The sequence below is a fragment of the Caenorhabditis remanei genome, chromosome IV (assembly GCF_010183535.1).
Source record: "Caenorhabditis remanei strain PX506 chromosome IV, whole genome shotgun sequence".
Lineage (NCBI taxonomy): Eukaryota > Metazoa > Nematoda > Chromadorea > Rhabditida > Rhabditidae > Caenorhabditis > Caenorhabditis remanei.
In genome coordinates this window covers 14,515,614-14,543,235 of record NC_071331.1, presented here as the reverse complement: position 1 = coordinate 14,543,235, position 27,622 = coordinate 14,515,614, and the positions used below count along the sequence as shown (strand labels likewise).

At 36.8% G+C, this 27,622-nt stretch overlaps 2 protein-coding genes across 2 annotated transcripts; both read right to left on the bottom strand.

The window, feature by feature from the left end:
• Positions 1 to 17,300: 17,300 nt before the first annotated feature.
• Positions 17,301 to 18,454, bottom strand: GCK72_014077 (uncharacterized protein; the record flags this gene model as incomplete). The annotated part of the gene is made up of 6 exons (XM_003107932.2): positions 17,301 to 17,441; positions 17,488 to 17,691; positions 17,849 to 18,016; positions 18,064 to 18,136; positions 18,182 to 18,323; positions 18,367 to 18,454. The coding sequence occupies 6 exons, from the start codon at positions 18,452 to 18,454 to the stop codon at positions 17,301 to 17,303; spliced, it is 816 nt and encodes a 271-aa protein (XP_003107980.2).
• A 1,047-nt stretch (positions 18,455 to 19,501) lies between these two features.
• GCK72_014076 (uncharacterized protein) lies at positions 19,502 to 26,366 on the bottom strand (the record flags this gene model as incomplete). The annotated part of the gene is made up of 31 exons (XM_053730128.1): positions 19,502 to 19,540; positions 19,583 to 19,648; positions 19,698 to 19,776; positions 19,832 to 19,994; positions 20,037 to 20,172; positions 20,252 to 20,413; positions 20,456 to 20,697; positions 20,744 to 21,043; positions 21,093 to 21,336; positions 21,382 to 21,496; positions 21,546 to 21,761; positions 21,811 to 21,944; positions 21,990 to 22,144; positions 22,192 to 22,405; positions 22,451 to 22,760; positions 22,807 to 22,968; positions 23,018 to 23,115; positions 23,160 to 23,308; positions 23,351 to 23,522; positions 23,569 to 24,051; positions 24,099 to 24,222; positions 24,399 to 24,542; positions 24,589 to 24,787; positions 24,836 to 24,963; positions 25,296 to 25,434; positions 25,480 to 25,564; positions 25,650 to 25,871; positions 25,915 to 25,968; positions 26,015 to 26,109; positions 26,164 to 26,272; positions 26,328 to 26,366. The coding sequence occupies 31 exons, from the start codon at positions 26,364 to 26,366 to the stop codon at positions 19,502 to 19,504; spliced, it is 4,977 nt and encodes a 1,658-aa protein (XP_053584900.1).
• Positions 26,367 to 27,622: the final 1,256 nt, after the last annotated feature.

Here is a 27,622-nt window from a genome sequence, read left to right as displayed (position 1 = left end):
CTGCAAAAGAAAAAAGAATAAACAAGAGAAAAAATGAAATTGAAAATTGAAGAGAAACAATGAAAATTTCGAGAATTGTGTCTTCTGTCAGTCGGATACAATGAATTTGTAAACCGGAAAATTTGAATCCGGAAGTGTTTTTCATTTTCTTTTGTGACTAACTAATCACTATAATTCAGCGTGGGAAGTTTCCCTTTTTCCATTTATTTTGGCTCAAACAATGTCTCTTGAGTCGTCTCAAAATGGCCCTGAGGCAACAAGATTTATTCATTTCTAGAATTTCGTTGTTCCAAATAATATTTTTAGGTCAGAGTCCGTTCATCAGGAGGTCCCGGGGTCTTTTTTAGAAAGAGAACGAATAAAAAATTGATGAAAAGATGAACAATTGGAAGAAAACCCCTAAATAAAAAGAAATTGGTTATCCAATTAGATGACAAAATGAAAAGGGAAAAAAAGAAAATATATTGGAAGTGACTGAAAGATATCTTGTGCCTGGAAGAAAGAAAGATTTTGCAGGTAGATGCACAACCTGGAATCCTCAAAGCATTCTAGAAGACATTTTCGAGAAAACTAAAAAACTAAAAACAACTTTTGAACTTTTGTCTCCAAAAAACTAAACTTAAAGTCAAGAAAGAGACACAAAAATGCATGTCATCCTCGTTTTTTCCAACATTTTTTATGAGAGTGCCTATAAAAACAAAGAAAAATGTATATACTTTAGCAATAGAAATGCATAAAGAATTTCAGGAAACCATGACGATGACGTCTCCAAATTTTGTGGAAACTTTGAGAATGCACTGAATAATCTGGATGACAGGTAAGTGGGAAAGGAAATGAAAAAGGAAATGGGAATAGGGATGAAATGGAAAAATGATGTTGAGTGGGTGGACGGATGGAAGATATTGAGGTGATATTATGTGGATATGTAATTTGTTTTGGAAGTGAATTTGATAAATTACAGGGTTTGGAAAAGGGAGATGAAGGATACACAAAACGTCTCCAAACTGCATAATATTTCATTTTTCCCCAGACTTGCAAGATTCCGGGCCGGCCCGCCGGCCCGGATTTGAATTTTTGAACTTTTTCCACTACAATTTTTTGTTGAAAAATTTATTTTCTGAAATTTTTTCATATTTTTCCTCAAGTATATTTTTCACCAACCTTCGAAACCTACAAAAAGTTGTTCTTAAGAAATAATTCAATCTTCAAGTTCACAATGTTTTTTTATTTGAATTAAATATGAGGTTATGCAAACGGATGAACTGAGTATCCGAGACGGCAGTGAGGTATCATATTTCATTTGAAATAACCCCCAAAAATACCTGACAATACTTCAAAAATCAGATTCTCTGGAATTCCAAAAACCATTCAGAATCTTAGAATCTACCAACAAAAAGCTAATGATTTCCGTTTCTTTCTGAAAATGAAAGAGGCAGAAAAACATGAATAAAGAATAGAAGAACGGCTTCTAGTAGTCTCCGGGTGATAAATGAGAAAGAAGAAAACCACTAAATTTGTTTTTTCCCTGTTTCGCTTTTGTTTGAATTGAAGAAAAAGTAATAATGGGTGACTGGAAGAAGTGACGAGACGTGCGAACACTCGGAAAAAAAAATACAAGTTGTTCCGGAAGTTTTTGATTTTTGAACAGAAGAAAAACAGAGAAAAAAGAGTAATCTGGTGAAGTTTGATTTTTAGAGAATAGCGGAATAATCACATCGGATTCTTTCTCTTTTTTTGGATGACCATTGTACCGTATCGTTTGAAAATAAATTGTCTAGATATTTTCAGAAACTAATGTTTTCTAAAATCAAATAAGAGAAAGTACAAATTGTTCTCTTTCCAGAAACATTGAAACATTCGGATTTCGAAATGTAAAAGGACTCAGTTTAAGCACTCTTCAGTTTGGAAAAGTACAATTGGGATACGATTTTTTGGAAGAGTGAGCCCCCCTGAAAAGTTTTTGAAAAGCGGAAATTGGATTATTCAATCAGTTGCTTCTCGAGACCAAATTAACAAGAAACAGAGAAAGAAATGGAACTTTTCTTCCAAAAAAACGGAAATTGGATTTGTTTCTCTTTTTTGTCTTTTTGTAAGGGTTTAGAGAACTACATTTTCGGTGGAAATAAGTTTAGAATAAGAAAAATGAAGAGTTCTCGAGGGATTTGTGAGGTCACTGAATACATTTTAGTAGAAGAAACGATGGATTTTGGTTTCGAGAAAACACGAAAAAGTTGAAGAAAAGGGGAAGAAAAAAGGGGAAAAGGAGGAAGAAAATGTAAAAATAGAGGGAAAATTGAATCGAAAAGTTGCGTTCTTTAGGGGGAAAAGGGTTTGGATAAAAGATGATAGAATGTCTAGAGGAAATGTTAAAGAGGATTCTTTTTGAGGAATGGAAAATTTAAGAACATCACTGTTGGATGGAACTTTTAGAAACAGCTTACTGTAGAAATGTATTATTTTGTGCTTTCATATCAATTTAAGAACTCGTTGTGTCCATTATTTAAACTGTAAACATGAAATCGTGGCCATTTATCAGTTATCCTACTCACAGTTAGATTATATTTTTGGGGAGCTTAAAACGTTGATACGGAACAATTGATAAACAGAAGAACATACACTGTGATTCACCACCAGAAAATTCTAGAGAGAACTCGAATTCTTACGAAATAAATTGGGAAAAACAATGGAAGAATAGTTGATTGTATAAAAAGAGAGAAAAGTTTCAATGAGTCTCAACTATTCCATCAATCTGTCAAAAAACAAGACCTTCGTCTTCTTTCTTCTTCTTATGATTCTCGTGCTCCTCCTCTTTTCCTTACCAAAAATAACTCTCGTAGACATCAAACAAGAAAATCATTTTTAACCGACCAAAAACGAAAACGAATTCTCCGGAAATTCGACACCCGAATCTCGATTTCTACCGAATGTTCTGTAGTTTCAAGCGGTCCGTCGAGTCGACAGAATAATCCTTGTGATGAATGATTTGATCAGAAATCGAAGAGGATTCAGAAGACGTCGAGAAGAAGGAGAGTGACCACTCAAAACAAGAAAAGGGGAGATTCGATTAGATTTCAATTTGAAGTGATGAGAGCACAAGGCACTTCAAATTCAGCGATCAAATTGAGAAACTTGTTAGATTGACTAGAAGAGCCACGAGTGGAATGTTGTTGTTGATGTCTGATTTTGACTAAAAAGAGTTAATGAAAAAGAATCCGTATGAAGAGTAATTACAGATTTTTTTAATTCATAGTACAAACATCATCGATATTCTTTTCAAGACGAATATTCCAGATGCTGAAGTTCTGACCGACATTTTCCATATTAAAGTTTTGCGAAAAAAAAAACAATAACTGAGAAACCAAACTCGAACTTATGTCACTACTCGTTCTTGAAGTAGAATAGTTACTGACAATGGATCCATCTAATATAAACTAAAAGAACGTTCCGGAATAGTGCTGATCGATTGTTAAAAAATGACAGTTGACAGCTTTTAATCCTTTCTCTGCTCAAACTTTTATATCGAAGCCGACGAAAATATGTCACAAAAAAAAGTGATTTTGGTGCTCACTGCGACAAAACACGTTTTGATTGTCCTCTTTTAAAACATATTTAGATGACATCATGTACAATGTGAGTTCTGTATCCAAAATTCTTTCAATGACTCAGATGAATATTTCAAAAGTATACTCTTCCATGTAATAATTTGAATGAAAGTTGGAACGGGAAGTAGAATGATAAATCAACGTATGACATGATGGGGGAGGTGGATGATCTTAGGCAAAAACTCATTGACTACACCTCTCAATGACTACATTGTCTCATTGACTCCACATTCTCAATGACTACAAAGTCTCATTGACTTCATTTTTCTCAATGACTACACTTCTCTCATTGACTACACCACTCATTGACTACAAAATTCGAGGGATTCTCTCATTGACTACATCTACAGTACTCGGTAAAGAGAACGCAGTACTCGCAGTTTTTAAGTTAAGATTGGTCAGCTTTGAGCATGTGCCACAACCTCACCTACTGTCTCACATTATTTTTCGCCAGTACAATATCCAAAACTAGAAAAAAAATTCGGGGATTCCAAATCAGTTTGCTGAAAGAGGAACAAAGTTTATCCAATCTGTGTGATTCTTAAGGGGGACCAGTTTTCACCATTCTCTTAGGCTTAGGTTTCTTAGAATTTCGGAAACAAACTTGACAAAAACGGTTATTATCGGTTTTCGTTTTTGTAAATTCTTTTCCGAATTTTAAGAAACCTAAGCCTAAGAGAATGGTGAAAACTCGTTTCTAATTTGGTCAGTCCGCTACTTTTTCCGGTCCTGTTTGGAAGATAAAGCTTCTGAGATATGTTATGAATTCAGATGGTCTAGTAGACTGTATTTCAGAGAGATGTAGTCAATGAGAGAATCCCTCAAATTTTGTAGTCAATGAGTGGTGTAGTCGATGAGAAAAGTGTAGTCATTGAGAAAAATGAAGTCAATGAGACTTTGTAGTCATTGAGAATCTGTAGTCAATGAGACAATGTAGTCATTGAGAGGTGTAGTCAATGAGTTTTTGCCATGATCTTACGGATTAAATACAGATAACTTCCCTCTCAACATTCAAAATAGATGAAGGAAGTTGTTTCCTGATTGACCTGTGCTGTTTTCTCAGAAAACATATTTATTTCCAGATGGACACATCTCTATTACGTAAACTGTCAGGAGATAATCTGAGTTTACTGAAAACTAACAAGGATTTTGAATTTAAGAAGAAGATATGATCGAACACATCAAATCCAAGAAATAAATGTACCCAATTTTTAGATGAAAAGGGAATGTTTGACTTAGATGGAACATTTATCCAGACTCACTTGTCACTTGTTGACTTTTGTACATTCTTTGCAAGAAATTTGAGTGCAAAGTGTTCTTCTCAGTTGGAAAAATGTTGTTTAAAACAGTCTGCGTTTAGAAAAAACTTCTCTAATGAAGAGAAATAAAAACAATAAATTCGGCTCTCGTTTTCAGAGTGTATCTCAAAATATCTGTCAGCCAAAACCCTAGGAAAACTAAAAATTGGTTCCTGAACCTCCATTTTTCTCAATTTATAAAGTCGACCTCGGGAATACATTTGAAACTTAGTTCATTTGAACTTCTAGTTCTGAAATATCTCGTCATTTATGTTTTGAAAACAAGTTGAAGAATTAAATATTGTTTTCCTTATCCGGAATTATATAAACTCAAAACAATTTCATAAAAACAAGTGCACTAGTTAGTAAAAAAAAATGCACTTCCGCAATTGTTTTTTTGTGAAACTCAAAATAAAACTTTTAGAAAAACTTACGACGACAACGAGTTGTATGCCTGTTGGAGTTGGTTGTGCATATGTTCGAAGTGGCATCTTTATCTGGAATAAAAAAAAGATAACGAGAGAAATCAAAAAAAGAGAGTGACTCAGAAAAGAAATACGTATTTTTCGAACCTGAACTGAGTTCGAGATTGAAAAAAAGAAGTAACTTAAAAACAATTTATTTCAGAAAAAGAGAAGACTGTTGTCAACTATTTCCCCGAAGGCAAATCCGTCGACAACTTAAAGGCTGGATGATGGCCCTCATGTGGTTTTCCCCGCAAAACTAGGACCATCATCGCCTTAATAATCTCTTATTCCAATCTGTTTATTCACCTTATTATTTATCTCTTTAAATCTCCTTTTATCCGGAATATTCAATTAATTATAATTTGAATTACCGCCCTAAAACCCATTGTGTCAGTAAACGCGCTCCACTCAGCCGCGAGCGGTCGCGTAGCGGCCGCCGCGCGTCCTCATTGCTCAGTCCAACACGACGAGTAGTTGTTGCCTCCTCCGGTCGTCCGGTAGCGTGACGAGTGTGAAAGTCTTGGCAAAATAGATCCTATCATTTTTCCGGACTATTTTAGCCTATTTTAAGCGCTACTGACGCATTGGGAGAGTAAATAACCGCCCTTTTTAGGCCCTTTAGGCCAGTTTCTCTATCCGCTGTTTGAGTGCGCCCAACCGTCCAACTTCCGTGCCGCCGCTCCTTCAGTTGGACTTATATAAATTATACTAACTAAATCTTTCGTAAATAAATGGGTCTTGTCTTTAAACTGTGTTCTGTTCGTTACATCGCTTATCTCACACTTTAGCCGTCATTTATACACTTTGATTGGGAAGACTTTTCCGGAGCGGGGCTGTCTCCGACCGCATTAAAGCCCCGCCTCCACATGGTGCATAACGACCGTTCATTCTTGTAATGATTGGCCAGTGACCCGTCCTCCGATTTATCGATTTGTCCGTAGAACTTCTCAGAAGTAAGCCGGAAATCGCTCAAACTAGACTATTTTACGTCTATGAGCAATAATCGAAACGAGAGCGGCGCTAACTGTAAAAAGAACCGAGTCGGCTTCCCATTCAACAATTTAAGGCTTGTGAGGAACGATAGTGACGTCAGAATACTCTGATCCATCCAAAACCAATAAAAAATTCAAAAAATTTCGAAAATTCTCGTCAATTTCTCTTATACTCGCTATATTCTCTGTCTCTGCTTCCGAACGTTTGGATCCGCGGCTGAAATCTTCAAACTCGACTACAACATTGTCAAAAGAAGAAGAATTCATCGTCAAGGAGCTGAAAACATGGATGCCAGAAGTCACGAAGGATATCTACAATTCAAATTAGCCGTCGCAGTCTCACTCTCGTAATTAACCCCGTTTAATTCGTGTTTTCCCCATGGAAATACACGAGAACGGTTGAGAAAAAGAGCTGAAAATGCGATAAATAGATCGGATGGCCTCCGTGACAAACATAAAATTAGCCGTCGCAGTCTCAAACTCGTAATATAATCCGTATAAATCGTGTTTTCCCCATGGAAAACCACGAGAACGGTGGAGTAAAAGAGCTGATAAAACGATAAATCGATCGGTTGGCGGCCGTGACAAAATCCCATCGGGTACCCAAAAAACATCTAAAAAACCTATAAAATTGTCTCAATAAGTCACATTTTTTGTGCGAAGAGCGATTTTTCAAACCAAATTTTCATAAAAAGAGCAAATTCCATCATCGGAATGCTCAAAATCACTCATTCTTGAGTCTCCGTAAATCGACACCGAATTATTGGTTCAAACGGACTACGGTACGCAGTGCGCGTGTCATTGTACGCAATGCGCGTGTCACTGCGGACCATGATACACATGAGCTTACGCGCAACCGAAATTAAGTAATTTCGCGCTCGGCCTAAAATCTTTTTCGTGTATTTCCGTCATGTCGTTAACTTTTCGTGAGATTTCTTGAAAAATATCAATATAAAATTAATTCTGAATGTAATTTCAGTGAAAAACAATGAATTCGTCCGACGAAAAACCTCAAATGTAAGACCCGCGGCCACGATCGGAACTAATGTCTTCAGACAACTACGAAGTGCCACAAATCGTCAAGCCAGCAGTCGCTGTGAGCCCTGTGAGTACTTATTCATAAAAATATCAAAAATCATATAAAAAATCCGAGAAATTTCGAGAAATTCGACAAAAAATTGCCAAAAATCGATATTTTCCACTGAAAATATTCTGATTCACGGCTAAAAATTGCATCAGAATGCACTAATTCTGTATCACTCCTACTTTCTGTAGGTTAAAAACGTCAAATATGAGCTTTTGGCTAAAAAACCAGCAACGTTTTGACGAAAAACAACGAATTTCCGCTGAAAATATCTCAAAAATCAGTAATTCGAGCCAAAAATCGATAAATTTCGTCGATTCCTAATGAAATCCAAAAGAAATAACGAGATTCGGGCAAATACTTCACAGTATTAGCCAATATATCTCACTTTCTAGCGGAAATGTCAGAATTTTTGACAAATCAATACAGTTTGAGCCGAAATATACTGAAAAATAGATAAATCTGCTAAATATACCAGAAAGGGATAAAATTCTCTATAAAAAGTGTATACTATTACTATAAAAGGCTATTTACAGCTTCGCGACCCACTGGTGAAGCAACGAGATGCTACACGATTCTCCATCGAATCGTCACAAGCCGCGGATCGAAATTTAATCGATTCCGCCTCCATCATCACCACAGATGGATTCATCAGTGCGAACCGCGGAAACCTCATTATCTCAAAGATTTTGAAGGTCGATCCAGGTAGTAAAACACAAAGAGAATATCACATCCTCAAATCAATACCTTTCCAGCAGTGGTCAACGCGCAGCAAAAGGCACTACTTCTGAAACAGAAGACGCCAGACGGAATTCGATCGATTCGAAAGGCTTTGATGCCACAGTAGATCGACCCGCGGTTGCCTCAACTCTCCACCTACTGCCTAATCAGCCCACAGCTGGCACAAGGTAAAATATTAGCAGAGAACCAGACAAAGGAAACGAAAATTTGTTTTTCCAGAAACGAGCCAATGCTCTACGATCAGTCAACAACCGGACATCGTGAACTTATGGACAAACTGAAGGCTCCAGAAGCCAATATCAGCCTAGTCCCAACACCAGTCACTCACGATCCGCGGTTGCACTGTAGCTTCCAGTCAAATGAGTCAAGGTATATAATATCTAACAAATCAGATGACAATTATTGATTTTTAGCCGCATCCAACACCCGGTACAGCTCCGCCACTACGTCGAGCACACTTCACACGAAGTAACACCAATCCGCGGTTGAATAGATGCCCACGCTCTACCAATGGCTAATCAATGAAAAATTGTTTATCTTTTTCTGTTTTACCTTGTTATCTCCTTTGTGAGACTGTTAACTCTGTACCCGAAAGGGAATCAATACCTTTGTTAAGCAAAGGGCAAGTCCCTTCTAATAAAGCAATCGTTGTCATACATACTCCCATATCCGCCTAATACACTACACTCCGCATATCTGCTAGTAGATACGCCTCACGGAAAACGGGATTAATGAGACATCTTGAAAGAAACAACAGAGCCAGCAGCAATCACACTACAACTTGAGAAGTCTATGAGCTCTCAGAGAGAAATGGGGATGATACACCCACACTAACTTTCCAATAAGCCGCAGATTTGCGCAAATACAAATTACAACTTTGAGATTCACACGAGAGGAGCGAAACATCTGAACCTCCAGAATCTCCACAGATCCACGCTCCAAAGCAGAAAAGTCATTTCCTTTAATGTTCGAGAGCAAAACGAGACGTCGCTCATACGAAAAATCGATAATGTCGAAGACATCGACAGATTCAGAGCTGACGTCAGAGACAAACTTATGTAAATAACAACATCTTTTACATAAAAAACAACAAAATCAAACAGAAACCACAGTTTCTGAAAGACTTCAAGACAACGAGATCCGCGGAAACCACTGTTTCTGAAGGATCATAAGACCAAAAGTCGAGAAGCTTAAATAATGGCCTAAAGACAACGTCGCAAATTCTTTGGAAGGAGCGATAATTGCCAAAAGCTTCGAGACACAAGACCTTGTTGATTTACATGATACATGGATTCTTTGAACTATGGCACTGTCGGCAGACGAAGCCGCGGAATATTCAGGACACTATAGTATCCTAGAGAGCCGTCAACTCCCAAAAGACCCAACCAATTGCTTTACCAGTCTATGCACATGACTTTGATGAAAGACAGAATGTCTGCAAGTGGCAGTTACAGACTGTGGAAGAAGAAGGTTGTCTGTATCAGAAGTAATTAATCTGATACGCGTAGACATGGTAAAAGCAGGAAGTTGGTAGCGATAATTTGCAAAATCAAATCGGCGGTTGACACCCGCGGGTCTGAAAACGAAGATCAACAAATTTCGCACTATAGAGAGATATAACACGGTCAAAACAGCCGACAGGTTGGCGTTTTCATAGCTTTCCGGTGTCAAATCAACACAAAACCCTCTGAACCCGATTTAATAAGTAGCGGATCTGAAACTCCAGATCTAAGCGCCGACGGGTGAAGAACCCCTCTGAACCCGATTTAATAAGTAGCGGATCTGAAACTCCAGATCTAAGCGCCGACGGGTGAAGAACCCCTCTGAACCCGATTTAATAAGTAGCGGATCTGAAACTCCAGATCTAAGCGCCGACGGGTGAAGAACCACTCTGAGCCTGATTTAATAAGTAGCGGGTCTGGGATACCAGACCTAAGCGCCGACAGGTGAAGAAAAACATTTTTACAACAACACTGATCTGTTCAGTTTGAGTTACATTCCTCGCGGACAATACTCGGAATCGTGGAAACACGATTAGATGTAATTCAGAAAGATAACACACTTTCTTTTCCCACACTTGGGCACTGTTCAGTATGATTACAAACTAAAAACAACATCGCATAAAAGTCCTCAGGCTCAATCTCTTCCAACGGAATGAGAAGAACCTCGTTTGCGAATCAAAACTCATTCGACATAACAATCGAATTCTATAACAACTACGATTGTCGATCCAAACAAATCGGTGATCTCAAAGTCACTTGGAAACGCCAAAAGTGCACAATACTGATGCCGCGGCTATCCTGATGCTCTGAGAAGATCCCACAAAATTATACACATGATATTGAGCAAGAGACTCCACGAAATGCCACATCACATCTTCCAATTGAAGGTAGTGGACAATAAGATCGAGGTCTTCGACTCATATCTCTAAAAGACCAAAAACCTACTTGAAACGAAGTAACTTGAGAAGACTTGCTCATAAAGACAAGGACGCTCCATACAGAGAGTCACTTCTAAACGAAAGTGCTTATGATCGATCCGCGGTTGCGGACATTATCAAGTCAACTCTCCCTACGAGTGTACGATCCGCGGAGAGAGGAAATTACTGTCACAACAGTAAAAACTCCCCAACGCTCAGCAGTCATTATCAGTTACCCAAGTATTAAATAAAATTCCACCGAAACACCTAACGCTCTCCATACTCTTGATTTGAAAGAGATAAAGAATGCTACCTCAAATATTGAGCTACACATTCTTCAATATACGACCCAAATGGGCCAAGACATGGAACAGCACCTAGGTGCAGTTCGAACCGCCAGATCTGTAGAACACTGTTCACGATCCGCGGTTGTATCTGCTACAAATCCTAAAAATAACTCATAATATGAAAATCTCTTTTAAAACTAACTAAACCGAAGACGGCGATAAAGAAGAATTGGATATGCAGCAGTTCACTGAATTTCGAAACAGATCAAACCATTATGTTTATGCGACATTAGTTCCGAATGACACATAACGCCTCATATTCCCTTATCTGGAAACAACAGAAGGCTAACCACTTCTTGGTCTTATTGACTCAGGAGCGTCTCTGTCTCTCATTCTGGAATCATTCGCAAATGGTTATTCACATCCGATCTTGAAACGAACGTGACTGTCAGTCCAAGGATTCAGATTCGCCACATTCGAAAAACAAATATTCATGCCTTACAAAGTCATCTTCAAGATACCAAAAATCCACAATCCATAGTGATTGTAGGATCACCAGCTCTAATGGACCCAAAAATCCAAGCAGAGGTAATCTTATCCGAAAACTCGCTACTACGGTGCCAAAGCCAGCCCAAGGGCAGAAAGTTATCGATCCGCGGTTGTCAGATAAATATCGAACTGCAATTGAACAGTAGTGATCCGGAAGATACCCTGACATAACTGACTTACAAAATTGCCAATTAAAAAATTAAAAAACCTGAGTTCTAAAGTTCCCTGTACATCTGATGACAGTTGCAAAAAATCCACACTGGATTTCATACATAAGTTCATCGCAATTGTCAAATACAAGAACAAAAGAACAAAAAGTTTTCTTACATATAACGGCAACAAGTCACGTCCAGCAGCAGTGCTGCAAGAGATCGGTCAATATGGTAATCACACTGAAGAAAGGCACAAAACTTGTTAATAAAATTTACTAAAATTATTTTCAATAAAGAAAAAGACACCCATCCCAAAGAGATGTTGCGATCCGCCCGTCAAAAGATGACACCTGGACAATTTCCAAACTCGGTATTCGTTCAATGCAATTGGCATGTGATCTTGTCCATACTATCCCGACAGATCCTCCGCATGACCATACACGATTGCAAGAGAAGTCCAATTGAGTCAGATATTTGGTTCACTCTGAGATCATCGATCCAGACACCAAAACGATTGTGACTATACTCGCCGAGAAACCCATTGTCCCTCGATCTGCAGTTCCACCACAAAACGACAAAACTGTCATGGTTCTGAACGCTACTAATACGAGGAAAGGATCAGTTCTGTCATATTCAGCAACAAATTCTCTAAAAAACTCACCAAAATTATTACAAAAACTCTGAACACATTCAGCAAAGTAGAAAATTAGTCTCGGGAAAGCCAAGTGATGAAACAGTTCCAAAATCTCGACTAGCTTCACCTAGCAAAGATAGCGAGATTGCTCATTATCACCGAGCACTGCAAAGACTGACTGTATATTATCACGGCTACTCCTTCCCTACTGTCTTCGAGCACAACACTGGTGCAGATGGAATACACCGTGTTACACAGAAGGATTGAATCCTCAGCGCTTCCACACGAAGCCAGTGAGACAATTCTCAGACACCCGCGGTTTCCACTTGCAAAAAACTATCGCTCACAAAACATATGACATTAATGGTCAAATGCCATGAGACTAGACAACGTCTAAAAAGTCACAAATAGTCATCGGGAATAATCACTCATGTTGAAAAATCAAAACGCGACGAACAAATTCGATCCGCGATTGTAAAGTGCAGAGACAAAATATACTCTCGTGCAGTCTCTCAGTTTATTCCTCTTGAATTAAATCCACTGAACCGCCTTGATATCGCGACAGAGGAAGAGATAGAGGATGCACAGGACTCCAGTCCAAGAGAGCTACCAGCACCCGCGGTTCTGTTCAATCTAGACATGAAATACGCCCCAGAGCTATTCTTACCAAAAGACTTGACATTGCTGAATGTGAAAATTATTCAAATCCAAATTTTAATGTAAATAAATCAAATAATACCACTGAACCAAAAATTCCGATCATACAGAGATTAATATAATATTTGGTGACACAGATGATTTTAACATCTTGGAAAAGAGATTAACAAACGGGAATACCCTACAAGACCATCAAGGTCGTTCCGGCCGAGGCCACGGATGAAGATATTTCGGAGTTACCAACGGGCTGAGTTAGAACATTTCTATCTCGAAAATTTAAAGAGCTGCCCATTTGACTACGACCATCTCACTAATATCCTTGCGCCCGCTGGCACCCTCCCCCGGGAGTGTTGTCAACTATTTCCCCGAAGGCAAATCCGTCGACAACTTAAAGGCTGGATGATGGCCCTCATGTGGTTTTCCCCGCAAAACTAGGACCATCATCGCCTTAATAATCTCTTATTCCAATCTGTTTATTCACCTTATTATTTATCTCTTTAAATCTCCTTTTATCCGGAATATTCAATTAATTATAATTTGAATTACCGCCCTAAAACCCATTGTGTCAGTAAACGCGCTCCACTCAGCCGCGAGCGGTCGCGTAGCGGCCGCCGCGCGTCCTCATTGCTCAGTCCAACACGACGAGTAGTTGTTGCCTCCTCCGGTCGTCCGGTAGCGTGACGAGTGTGAAAGTCTTGGCAAAATAGATCCTATCATTTTTCCGGACTATTTTAGCCTATTTTAAGCGCTACTGACGCATTGGGAGAGTAAATAACCGCCCTTTTTAGGCCCTTTAGGCCAGTTTCTCTATCCGCTGTTTGAGTGCGCCCAACCGTCCAACTTCCGTGCCGCCGCTCCTTCAGTTGGACTTATATAAATTATACTAACTAAATCTTTCGTAAATAAATGGGTCTTGTCTTTAAACTGTGTTCTGTTCGTTACATCGCTTATCTCACACTTTAGCCGTCATTTATACACTTTGATTGGGAAGACTTTTCCGGAGCGGGGCTGTCTCCGACCGCATTAAAGCCCCGCCTCCACAAAGACAATCTCCAAGATCTACTTCTAGACAATTCCAATTTTATTGAAAACAAATGAAAAAACACGTGGAAATTCCATGGAAATGGAAAATCCGTCGTTTAGCTTTTTCTCCTAAATTGAACTTTTTTCTTCCAATTCCCATTATTTTTTGTCTCTTCTTTCTTTTTCTGTTCTTTTTTTCCGAATGTTTAAATGAAAAAGGCAAAAAAATGAGTTGAAATGAGAATCGTCATGGTTTCAGAATATTGGGGAATCGGAGATCTTTCAAAATGAGAACTTGCATCAAAAGAAAATAAAAAGAGAATTTCAGATCAGATGAAATCCAGAACAAACAAATGAACTGAAAAAAGAAGGGATCTACATGAAAATGTGAACAGAGACATTGCTCGATCAATTATTTATTCGGTTCCTTCCCTCCGGCTATTATTCATTTTTCATTGCGGTTCTATTTTTCGTTATGATTGCTTATTGGTTGTTGAAGTGAAAATACGTCACCAACTGATTTTTAGATGAGGTTCAAAGAAAAACTCCGTAAACGAGTTTTGAATAAGATTAACTATATTTTATCTCTCGGTTGTACAGGTTTTCAGGTTTTCAAAAAGACTTTTTAAACTGGCAGTATTGAGTTAAAACTGAGCAAAACATACTATCATATCTTATGCAATACTTGTATACTCAGGCACTTAAGAATCAAGTAATCAACGGAAAAAGATTCTTGAACTTTTGTACTTAAAATGGGAATGTGTTTGACTAAAACTAGGTTCGTAAAGCAGAAAACAAAAAGTTCCTCGAACGAAATTTTTCCGAAGAAGTCAATGACGAATGAAATAAAAAACTGGAAATCTTCTTTCCTTTTCAAGAAATTCATGATCTTCAACCTCCCCTGGGGCATCAGTTTTTGAAATTTCTAAACCTCCAACTCAAACTTTTATTAGAGTTTTATTTATATTTATTTATTTTAGATTAAGGATCAGAATGATATTCGGTAAGTGCACGGAATGAGGATTCGAATTCTCTTTAATTTCAAAATGAAAAGTAAAACTTTCGATGAGATTACTGTAGTCGCGTGGTCGTTATTCCAGACAGAAAAACAGATGAGTATCCAATAACTGAAACACCAAAAATAAGAGAACAGAGTGAAGTAAACATGTCGGAAAGAGTAATTTAGTTTCAGTAGAAATTTAGTATCTTCTGCCTTTTTCTTGTTCAGTTTCTTAGAAAAAACACGAGTTTAAGTTGAAGACGGGCGGTCGAGTCGACTCAAATTTTATTGGGCATGTCAAATGACGACGTACATTTCGAAAAAGATGGGAGATATTCTAATTTTAGAGGTTCATTTTGAGAATTACTTGAGACGAATTTGCAGATAAAAAATATAGATGCCGATGAACATATTTGTTTAACTTGAGATGTTTCGTTTGATAGAAAAGTGCACCGTTCTCATAATTTGACTGATCTGGGACTTTACAAATGTTATCGAAAGCATTTTTACAGTTTCGGTGCATTCTGCGCATCTTTTACAAAAATTGAATTTTGTTGGAAGCTGAAAATGAAATAAAACGAAACATATTATTGCAGTAAAAAGAGAGTAATTGAATGACTTCATTTAAAGATTAAAACAAGAGAAGAATTAAGGTTCAAAAACAGAAAAAGAGAAAAAACTGAGAGACGTAAAAGTGCAAGATTCAGTGATGACTAAGAACACAGTATGATATTTCTAGAATTTTTTCCTGAAAACCTTAAAGGTTTTTCGAAATAAACGGTTCAAAAGTGTACAAGAACTGGTCAAAACACTTTGAAAAAGTAAAGGAAATATTCTCAGAAAAAGTTGTTAGTCGCCAGGAAAAATAAATCATAACCTTGGAAAGTTCTCAAGGGAATCGGTAAGGCTGCAAAAAATATATCTCACTTTTTTTTCTTTTTCTTTCGTTTTTCAAATGGATTACAACAAATTCATCATGTCTAAAGAAGACGGGAATGGAAGAAAAAGAGAACGAAGGAAAAAACAAGGAAAAGTTATGGGATAAAGAGAAAAAAGAAGAGAAGAAAAGAGTTGAGAGTTGAGGAGAAACTGTGAAGTTGTAAAAGAATCTGTGGAAGAATTTGAACGATGAATGCTCAGAGATTGAGTGGTCTCGAAAAGTACAAAATCGGTAGACGAATTTTTGAAGATGTTCGAGGAAATCAGGAGATAGTTTATTTTGCATGAAAATAGTAATTAGATACCACGACTCATCAATTATTCTTATCTTCAGATAGCTTATAACAAGATAGGTTAGGTGAGAAAATGATACTGTCAAGGAACTGTCTGACACAATGAGCTATGTCTTAGTTCTCGCCGAGATCATTCCAGCCCGACCACGTGGCGGAGAAATATCAAAGACTAATTTCAGACCAGTAATACCGAGACTTTTTTGAAGTAATTTATTAAAAGTAAGAGAAAAAACAATTATTTGTGAGACTGATACAATGGTATTCGATAATTCTGTTCGTTGGAAACAGGGCGACTGGAGCAAACGAATTGAAAAAAAGTATTTGTTACCGTTCTCCATATTAAAACTCGTAAACTCGCTCGAACAGAATGTCTAGAATCCTCGAGAATCCTCATATCTGAGTCTTTGTTTCTCTTCTTTGTTCTCCTCTTCCAACTTCCTTTTTCATATTTTTGCTTTTTGAAATTTCTGTGTAAAGTCGCGAGAGTTAGTGACATAAAAATGCCCCTTGAGTATAGTTGACGTGTTCTGTTTTAACCCAAAATACTTGGACTTTTCCATATTCTCAACTTTTCTTTCTTCGAATATGAAGACTTCAAAAATCGTGCTCTTTTTGCTCCACAGATCAAAAATCTCACTTTTTGAGTTGAAATTTGTTTGGGTGCAGTTGTAAAGTGAATAAAATAAATAGTTGGAGAAAAATTATGAAGAGGAAAGTAGTTCCGTTTGTCATTTTGTGGGGTTTCAAATAGTATTTTGACGTATAATTCTGATCTGTTTTCTATTAAATAAGGCATTTTCTTTTGCAGAGAACACCTCTCAATGAATACATTGAAATGGTTTCTTTTATTTGCGTGGGATTTCAGAGATTGATAGTTTTTTTTAAGAAGTGTTAAATCATATCGGTTCAAGTCATGCCCCATAATTCATTTGAACTTCAGACGTTCATATAACAGGACATTATTTATTTTCCAGGAACAGTCAGAGTTTCCGCTCTGGAGAGATTCAAATAATTCCATCACAAGTGAGCTGTTTGTAAGTGCCATTTTGAAAACTAAAAGACCTAACAATTTATGCAAAACAGAAAGAACAATTTAACTTGAATATATAAAAAATTTCAGGTTACACAGACCAACGTTTCTCTTTTTTATATTCAGTATAATTTTAAATGTGAAGATGCGGTCTGTAAACTTTCGGTGTGTTTTCTTCTACCACAACATCTTCGGAAATCTCCGAAATTTCAGAGAATTGAGAGATTGAATCCATTTCAATCGTCTTTTTGACAGGTAATTCGTCTGCTTCTTCCTAAAAGAAAACAATAATTCGGATGAAAAAGGATAAGTAATATTACCAGACTTCTTGGGTGAATATTCAATGGAAAATAAGTAATTCTGTTTTTGAAATTATCCAAATGAACTTTCTTATTTTTCTCTGCTAATTGACAATCCAATTCCAGTTGCTCTTTTTGTTCTTCTTGTCTCTTCGTGTACCTCCATGCAACTTCCAAAATCAAAACAAATATCACGAACATTATCAGTCGACGGTACTCAATGATCTGAAATTTCTTTATTTTCGTTGACATTTCTTTCTTATTTCACAATTCGTTTCTGTTCTGAAATAAATGTTACAACTGATGTGTCCTACATCATTTGACAACTATATTGATAAGAAAAACGAAAGTATTCGATACTCCACGACATCAAAAAACTTACAGTTTGGCCCACTTTTGATCCAGTTATTTTCAGAAAAGAGTCTGATTTATTGTAAATGACTTCGAAGTATCTTTGGGATTGACTGACTGTCTTCCAGTATGTAGACAATGTGTTTTCCATTATATATTCACAAGTTTCTCCTCTGAATCCATCTGGACAAGTACAAATCTCAAAGAACATTTTACAGTTTTTTGAATGAAATGACTCCTACTAACCTTCACAATATCCACATTCGAAGCAGCACATCTCCATTGAAGATCGTAATCATTTTGAATTTCTCTCGTACAACTGAGAAAATGAAACTGAAGAAGGGAAACCCAGGAGATAACCTACTTTTCAATTCTTAATTCTCCAAGAACACAATCGAAAATATCGAAACATTCTGGTCCAAAATATCCATATTTACATGGGCAAAATCCCAAATTTTTCTCATTTTCTTCGAATATTGTTCCTGGTTCATAACAGTCATTTGGATCTGAAACTCTCTTCAATTATTATGAACACTCTACATTACGAACCAAATTTCTTCTTTTCTGTTCCTGAAACACTGATTCTTTCAGCTGCTAAGCTACAGAAAAGAAGAGAAAAAGCTAACTTCGAGACCATTTTTTTTTTTGCTTTTTTCAATTATTTATATGGAGAAAATCTCCAAGTCCGTAGGCTGTGTTCTGTAACATATTTGATGAGATGAAATGATTCTAAGAAAAAATAAATAAATATATGAGAATTGTGATCAGTTCCACTACCAATGGTTCTCTGTTGATCTTTTGATGACTCATTTGATTTCTCAAGTTTCGTTTTTTAGCTTCAGCAAATAAACCATTGTTAGAGAAAAGTTATCGAAGGGAAATACAGGTGAGCAAAAAAAATTGAATGACTGAAATTCATTTTGCTTATTCTTATCATTTGAATATTTTTTATCAGTGTGCATTTAACTCTCACAAATAAGGAATACAAAATTGACATCACAACATTTAGATTTTGGAAGTTTTTGATTTCGATAAGTCATTTTTATTTCTAGTTTAGAAAACAATATTATCTCTGAAAATAGTTTTTCTTAATTTCAATGTTTCTCCAAAAATCCAAGTTCATAGTGTCTTCAATTATGGTTTTCTTTTATTTTCTTTATCATCTGAGGGTTGATCACCCCGTTCACTTAAAATTCATCCGAGTTCCAAGCTACACGGCTGTTAGCTTCATTTTCAAGTGTCGACCTGCATATTTGTTCTGCACACTCATTCACTCTAAAAAATATTGACAAGGTATTGAAGAATAATATGTTTTCAGTTTATAGTGATAACACTTTTTATGAGGAAGAAGTAGTACACAACGGAACATGCAGGTTATAGTTTTTCTCATGACGACGGAGTGACCAATCCCCTGTTTGATTCAATTGATGAAACTGTCAAATGTTTCTGTCATCAGTTTCTTCTATACATTTGAAACAATTCTTTGTTTCTTATCAGCATATAATGTTGATGAAATTTTCGAAAATTTTCCGCTTTATTTCATAAAAAAGAAAGATAGGGAACTTGCAGTTATGTACAAAGACAATTGAAACTTTGAAAATTGGCAAATGAAAAAACAGAGCTCTCAAATACTAGAAATAGTTACAAAACAATAAATAAAATGAGAAATAATAAATTTGATCTACTACTCGAAATCACTTTCATCTCTCGGGTATCTCGAATCCTGAAAATCAATATTAACACTTTTCGAATAAAAGAAATTCACCGTCTCTCCGAAATATGAGCCATCGTCTGGTTGAATTGGAGTCATAGGCATAGGAACTGGGCTGTCCTGAAAATATTTGGTTTTTAGTCGAGAGTGGGGCAAGAGTGGGACATACAGCATAGTAATCATCTTCCGTTTCAATTGCATCTGCAATTGTGGAGTAGAGAGCATGACGACGTGGTCCACGAGGCAAACTGAAATGGGAAAACTCATTTGATCAGTATTCTTTCATTTCTCACAAGAACTTACTTCATGCTAGTGGGTGGTTCAACTTCTCTCGTCAACAAATCATCTTCTGAAAGATCTGATTTATCACTATCCGTGACATGACGAACTCTCATTTGAGGTACTGGAATACTGTATTCCACGTATTCAACCGCAGATTCGTTATCGTCGTCTTCATGTTCTGTGACTGAAAAAAAAGTTTATTTGGAAGTATTTTCAAACAACACACCGTCGGAAACTTCTAACTGAATCGAGGGGATCTTTGATTGTTCCATTGATTTTTTCTTCATCTGAAGTGAATCTCTTTTCAAATATTGACCTGATGATCTTCTTGAATTGATCGGAGTTGGACCGTCGATTGTTATCTAAAAGAGAAATGTATTGCTCATTTTTCTATTCTGAGTGTTATCTGCTATAAGGAAAAGAAGAAGATAGGTGTCTTACCATTGGCAAACGGTTCTTTTTTTCAATCGGGGAGTGATCTGATGATACATTTCCACCTCCTCCATCACTTCCACTTCCTCCAAATGATCCACGTTTATATTTTCCACTTACAAACTTGTTCAATTTCTTGCTCATGTCTAACATTATGTTCATTTGATCTTTCTGAAATTTTGAAAAATATATTTCTAGTTCATGTGAACTAACATGTCTTGTATCCATCGTCTTCATTTTGTGTTCCAACTCTCTGATCTCTTCTTTCAACGAGAATTCCATTTGTGTCAAATGAGCAACTCTATGTAAAATGACGTCAGTTCTCTCTGCAGTTCGATGAATTCTCTCGTCATTCGAACTCAGATTCTTCTTTTCTGTTTCTCGTTTCATATCCTCCACACTTTCTTCCTCGAATGTATGTACTTTTTCCATTTCATCCGGTGAGAGGAATAGTTCTGAAATATTCACTTTCTCTTCCATTCATCCACTTTCTAAACTTACTCAAACTCTGATCGAATAGATTCTTTCTTTCAAACATTCTACTACTGTATCTTATAAGTTTAATGACCCAAATGATGTGATAAATTATTGTAAACGGAGGAGGAAGCCACGGAGTTGATTCATATTCCATTACTTGTCCGTATCTTTCGAATAGGAAAATTTCACGAGTCGATTCAATGTGCTTTTCGAAAATATAAGTGCATCCGGCAACCATTACATTCATTAGAAGAACATTAGTAGCCAACATGAACACAGTGAGACCGACTGGAGCAATCCAATATCCAGGAACACATGTCTCGTCTGAAAATGGAATAATTCAATCAAATATCTCTGAGAATCAACAACTTACGAGTTACATTCAACATGCTAATCGGAATATTTTCATCCTCGTGAGTATGCCAGATCTCATCTCCACAAGTGTCGATTTCAGCTGCATAAACTTCTCCGTAAAGCATGAAATATGGTTGCAAGAAGATGTTTCGGACAAGAATCCAGTGCCAATCCTCGTACGGATATGTTATACTTTGACGGAGTAAACCGAATGAATATAGAGTGATAAACACAAGAACACATAGAGGAATCATTGATGGAATCTGGAAAATATTGCATTTTGGAGAAATGGAAGCAGGGAAAATTACCATTTCTGCAACAATATTGATGTAGGGTCCGAGGCCTTGTAGAACTGATAAATAATCAACTAATTTGAGAGACCAAATAACAGAATTACAGATTATTAGAATTCTTCCAAGTGTTCTGAAATATTAAAATATTAATATCTATCTGAAACTATTGTATCTTTTACTTTGTAGTGGGACTCAATCGAATAAAATATGCAATCAAATAAGTCAATAATCCGAATGCCAACAGTCCATTTCGATATTGAAAAAAGAAAACTCGTAGTTGTTTTAGAACTGGTTTAGATGTATCCATCATTATAGTTGACACTACTTTCCGACCCATTTCCAGTGTCCAGACGAAGATATAAGCAAATACATACCACTCCGACCAACTTGCAACTCTGAAAATTCAAATTATTATCATTTTGTTTCGAGATCAAATCGAACTACCTTTGAGTTTTTACCAGTAAATTATAAGTTAGTAAAATTAAAAATAGAACGAAAGCGAAGAACCATAACCAATAAGTTGTGATTGGAGCTTTGTAAAACTCCATTATTTTCTTTTTCCATGACAACGGACGTTGCTGAAAATATAGACGATGTGATTCTAGTGAGAAAAGAACACGAACCGTATAGACATGGACTGTTTCATTTCGAGAAGTAGAGTATTCTCTCGATGATTTCAATCGAGCTTCTGTTTCCATGTCCTCACTTGGATCCATATACATATCATCATGATTCAAAGCAATAGCTACGGATCCACGTTTTGCTGTTCTGTTGATATCTGAAGTGTTCTACTTCAATCAATCTGCTAAGTTGAACTGGACTTACACATTTCCGTAGCTTTTTTCTGTTCATGTTCATCGTCATCTGATGTTTCAATCTTCAAACACGCCGGCGGTTTAATCACATTCTTCTTCGATTTCTTTATCGACATGGTTCTGGAACGATTTCTTCCGGTGACAATAGGAGGAGCCACTACGATTCGACTGATTCCCATTTCGTTTTTCTTTTTTTCAGAGAAGTTCAATTTATCACGGACAAGCTGAAATTTCAATTAATCCCCTTCTGATTCTATTTCTAAACGAACTCTTTGAATACTCAATGGCTGATCTGCTCCGAGACTCTGAGCTCTTCCTTTATCTCCTTCATTATCAGAATCATCCGAATCTGATGAAGTATCAGTTGAAGACTCTGTTTCTTCAGCACTCATTTCAGAATCTGACATTTCTTCGTCATGTTCTGCTGCAGTTTTTGGTTGAAGCATCAACTGTTCTTTCGTTTTGAATCCCAGCAGAAATATGAGTGGAGGGACTGTCAAACAGGCCAATACTTTCGAATTCTGATTATTTTTCATGAGAAGACCACCTTGCCAAAGATCAGAAAGAAGCATTTGACAACTGAAACTGGAGAAAGTCTTTCGAATATTCTAGACAGAAAACTTACCATGGATGGGCTAAAAACTTCCTGTGTCCATTATTTGCAGCCAGCGAGAGACATGTTTCATCTCCCCAATTTGTCAATTCGCATGTCAGTAAACGAAGAGTTTGATCTCGTCCGTGTTTAGTGCAGTATTCCAAAACTTCTACGGCTAACTCAGAGAATTGTCTGCATGTTTTCAAAAGTTGAATATACCAATTTAATGACTGAAACTCACTCGCTAAACTCTGTGAAATCTTGACTCAATCCAATTTCTCCAGTCGCCAACGAAGCTGTTTTTGCTAATGACATGTACAAACGGCTAGCAACTAATGCCTGAAAACCCTTTTTTTGAAAAATTGACCAATTTTTGAGCCTACTTTCGCCATTCCCTCCTCTCCATGAGTCCACATCAATTTTGCCATTTTTTGTCTTTTTGTCAACACCGCCCAAATCATTAAATCACTGTACGGATAACGGAATGTGAAGTCCATATTCGCCTCTTCTTCCAGATTCGAAAACTCATCTTCTGAAATAAAACAATTGTGTTTCAATTTCATCTAAACCCCACCATCATCTGAATCCTTCTTTCTTCCAGCTCCTCCAAAAAGAGAGATAATAGAGTTTCTTGCATTATTAATCAAGCTGATTTGCATTGATGACATTCGTTCTCTTCCAGCATCTCCAGATGGTCCGACGACGTCGTTTCGACCTCCATTACCGTTAGCAACGCGTTTTCCGAACTAAAATATAAAAAGAGGTCAGCTCAGTTCCAAACCTAAAACCGACCTGTTTCCGATTGTTGAATAAAAAGTATTGATTCTTGAATTCTTCTTTTGTATAGTTTGATTTGTACAGATTTCCCATCAAATCCTCCACCAATCTTCCAATTTCAACCAGCTTGATATGATGTTTCGAATCAACTAAAAGGTTTGTTCTCAACGTGTTCTGTGGTCCTTTCTCTGTATTGTAAAGATGCTCCAACCGTCCGTACGTCAAGAATTTCTGCATTGAAACTCCGTTTTCGAGAAGTAAATGAACGAAGTCGATACGATCATTTGAAAGTGCTTCAATCATTGCGTTATGCAAATCTTGCGTTGTCCATTCTGTTCCATTTGCGAATATTTCAGTTCTTGCGATATCAGCTCTATTCCATGCGAGAGCCAATTGAAGTTGTTCTGGTGGAGAGAGATTTTGACCTTTCAGAAGACATGACATGATTGCATGATCCAAATCTTCTCGAGATGATTCACCGAAACGGAATACTGTCATCTAGAACATTCACTTCCGATATCAGATTAAATTCTCAGAAATCTTACCAAAGTCTTGTTTGTTGTACATTCCACAATCTGTTTTATCAATTTTTGAGCAGTTTTCGGATCGTATCCAAAGATTCGTCGAACAATATTCACCAATTGGTTTCTGATATTATCGGACAAAAATCTGAAATAAAACGTGCTGAAATCATTAAAGTTATAACAAAAATACCCATTCTGAGAAACAGTTTGATGTGCGAAAGCAAGAATATCGGAAGCTCTTCCACTGCCATCACAAATTATTACAGGAATACGTGGAACACTGGAAACTTGAAATGAACAATGTCAGTTATGAATACTTACGTCATGACATAATCATGAACCATTTTAATCGTGAATGCTCCTCCTTCCAACACGACACAAATCAATGGAATTGCACTTCTTTTCTTGTCTCCCTGAGCCAGATATGCTTCTAATCGTTTACGGAGAATGATTTCAGCACCATATCTGAAATTCCTTGTTGTAATATTTATTTCTGAAACTCCTGCAATACCGATTAACAGTTCCATTGTCCGAAAACAAGAAGTACGAATGATTATCATTGAGTTCTTTCAGTCTTGTATTATTGAATACATTCGTCGCATAAGTCACTGTTGAATCCTTTCCAACGAAACGATTTCTCTGCTTCAACATTCCCCACGAAGCGATTCCAATTGCCACGTGTTTCTTCGCTGCGTGATGTGTTCCTTGATCTGAAATTTCATTTCTGAATATATTTCCTTTTCTCCGAATATTCTAACCATGCAACGCAGAATCCAAATGCCTCACGACGCCTTCATCCAACCCAGAAGTGATGATCCATGCATCTGTGGACTTTGCTATTTTCATGATTCCTTTTCGGAACGTTCTTGCCAATTTCGGTTGCAGACTGCAAATTCTCTTATCATCCTCACCCAATTTTTGTCATTATGCTTCCATTTCTTCTGATATCACTACACGGTCAAATTTTATCATCGAAAAACCAACCACCTCGGAGAGAATTGTGGCATTTTTGGTGACGTCAAAAAGGTTAACTTATCAGTTTGAAGTATCAAAAAGAAATTTCTGGAAGGGAGAAAGTACTGAAAACGGAAAAGCTTATAGTCTTATATCGTGTTCAGTAGGTGTTTAAGCAAGATTAAATCAGAACGAAAGATCATTTCCAATTATTATTTCGGGAACTTTTCCATCTTTTTCTTTCTATTTCTGTCAGAAACTAACTCGAACTTAGTCAGTCCTCCATTGATTGTTATGATCAACTTCGGTGGTTTCAATTTCCAAACTTTCATCATTAAATGGACAATATCTCTAGGATCAGAGTCAAAACTGACACGAGCATATTGAGCATGATGGGCGGTTCCTGAAACGAATATGTTTTATTCTCTTTTCGAATTCATTTGTTTACCTTCAAAGACAATATTTCCATAAGAATCAGTTGGAATAACTTCTGTATGAGATTGAATAGACCACCGACCGGGAGAAAGATTCACCTGAAAATGTTTTCTCTTTATTTTCTATTTACAACTTTCTTATCAAGGATTCACATAAGTGTATTTTTTTCAAAAGATAACTCACTTCATTTTCATCTCCATCAACATCAGTTGTATCAACTTCTTGGATTCCAGGCAGTGTCAAATGGTTAACCGGATGACCTTTTCCTTGACTTCTCTCAATTACTGCTTCTGGATGTTTCGATTTTTCTTTTCCACATCCACATCGTTCCGAAAAGCGTTGAGAAGGGACGAAATATGAACATTGTCTCATTTTTAAACGACATTCTATCCAGTTTTTTCCTTTCTGAAAATGAAAAACATTGAAACTGAAAATTCAAAGAACTCACCAAAGATCCAGCTCTCGTTGCATGTCCGGAATGACTCGCAGTAGAATTTCCTCTCTAAAAACTTGACATATTGTATAGTTTTCTCAACTTTTCTAGTAACCTTTCTCCCAGAAATATCTGCCAAATGGAGCATATCCTTCCAATCAAATTTCTGAACATGTCGAGGAGCTGAGTTCAACGGAGCGGCTCCATCAGCTGAAATAAAACATTTAAGATTTTGAGTTATCCAAATTGTGAATGAGAACTCACAACTAGTACTTCTTTGCTTCTTTCTTCTTTTCTTTCTCTGCGTCTCTCTTTCTGTTTCATTCTCTTCTACAGTAACACTGTTGGCACGAAGACTGTCCTCAACTGCTTTCTGAAAATCATAAAGTCCTTAAATTAAGATGTTCAAATTTCTCCAAAAGACTCACATGGACTGCAGGAACTAAACTTCCACGTTTTCTGTCCATTCAATTCAATTTTAGTTGGTAACTCTCTGAATTGTAGACCACTCTTATCTATTTTCTGTTGGTGTTTCCCTGAAACAGTGAACACATTCTACGAATTACGTCCATAAATTCTCAAAACCAGTAACCCGGAGAATGCGAAAAAAGTAAATTTGTGATGCTATAAAAGTCAAAAAGTAAAAAGACATCGATGACAGTTAAAATATGAAAAAGAGAGAATTTGATAAGAGAGAAAATGAAAAAGAGAGAGAGTGCACACGTAGCTGGAAATATTTAATCAGAAGACGACTAAACACATTTTTGTCGATGATCATTATTGATAATGAGTCGGGGGAAAAAGAAAGAATAATCGAGTGGAATGAGACCAAATTGAAAAAGAAAGACGAAAAAAGAAACAGAGTACACACTTTTTGGTTTTTGATGATAAAATTTTGTACTTTGCAGACGAAAATGGACCACAATGGAACGGAGACTGGTAGAATGGTGAACTCCCTGTTTAACCTTTTTGGGCACATTAAAAACAAATTTATTCGGTTGTAAAAGAAAATCTCTGCAGACTTAAACATCCAGGACGGTTTTCACCCACTAATAAAAACAACTTCTCACATTCAATCGTAATTTATGGAAAGTCCTGAACGACTAATTTATTTTATTCAGTGAATCTGGAATTCATATTTCAGTGTACTTGAAGAGGTTGAAGATGCAGAAAGACAGACTTTCAAACAATGTACAATCGAGAAAATCAACTTTGATTATTCTCTAATTTCAGTCCTTTTTTCAGAGAATAATGACAACCAGAAGTTGAACTGTTTCTCTATTTAGAAGCTACAGTAGCTTCTTGTTTTGTCCTGGATACTATTGAAATTAATTTCGAACAATGCAAGTAGAAATAGATATTTGTTGACCTAGTGGTTGGTGCAATTATAGTTAAAATCAATTCGGTTACTGTATCAGCGTAGTCGCGTTTCTGGTGTATCCCGCTATTATTCCAAAGAAGTATTCCATAACAGTGTAGGTGAAGAAATTCACGAGGATAGGAGTTAGAAGTACGTTTTTCGAATGCATCCTGTTATCAGGTCATACTTTGTTATGATATGTGTTGATTGCTATGGCGCCCACCACACATGTGTCGTGGAATAATACTCCATCATTATTTAAACAAATTGTATCGTCCAACTCGTAGACTTTCTTATTGAAATATACAACGGTGAACTTACCCTCTAACCAAGGTGGTCGACCTTTGCGAGTACAGTAATAAA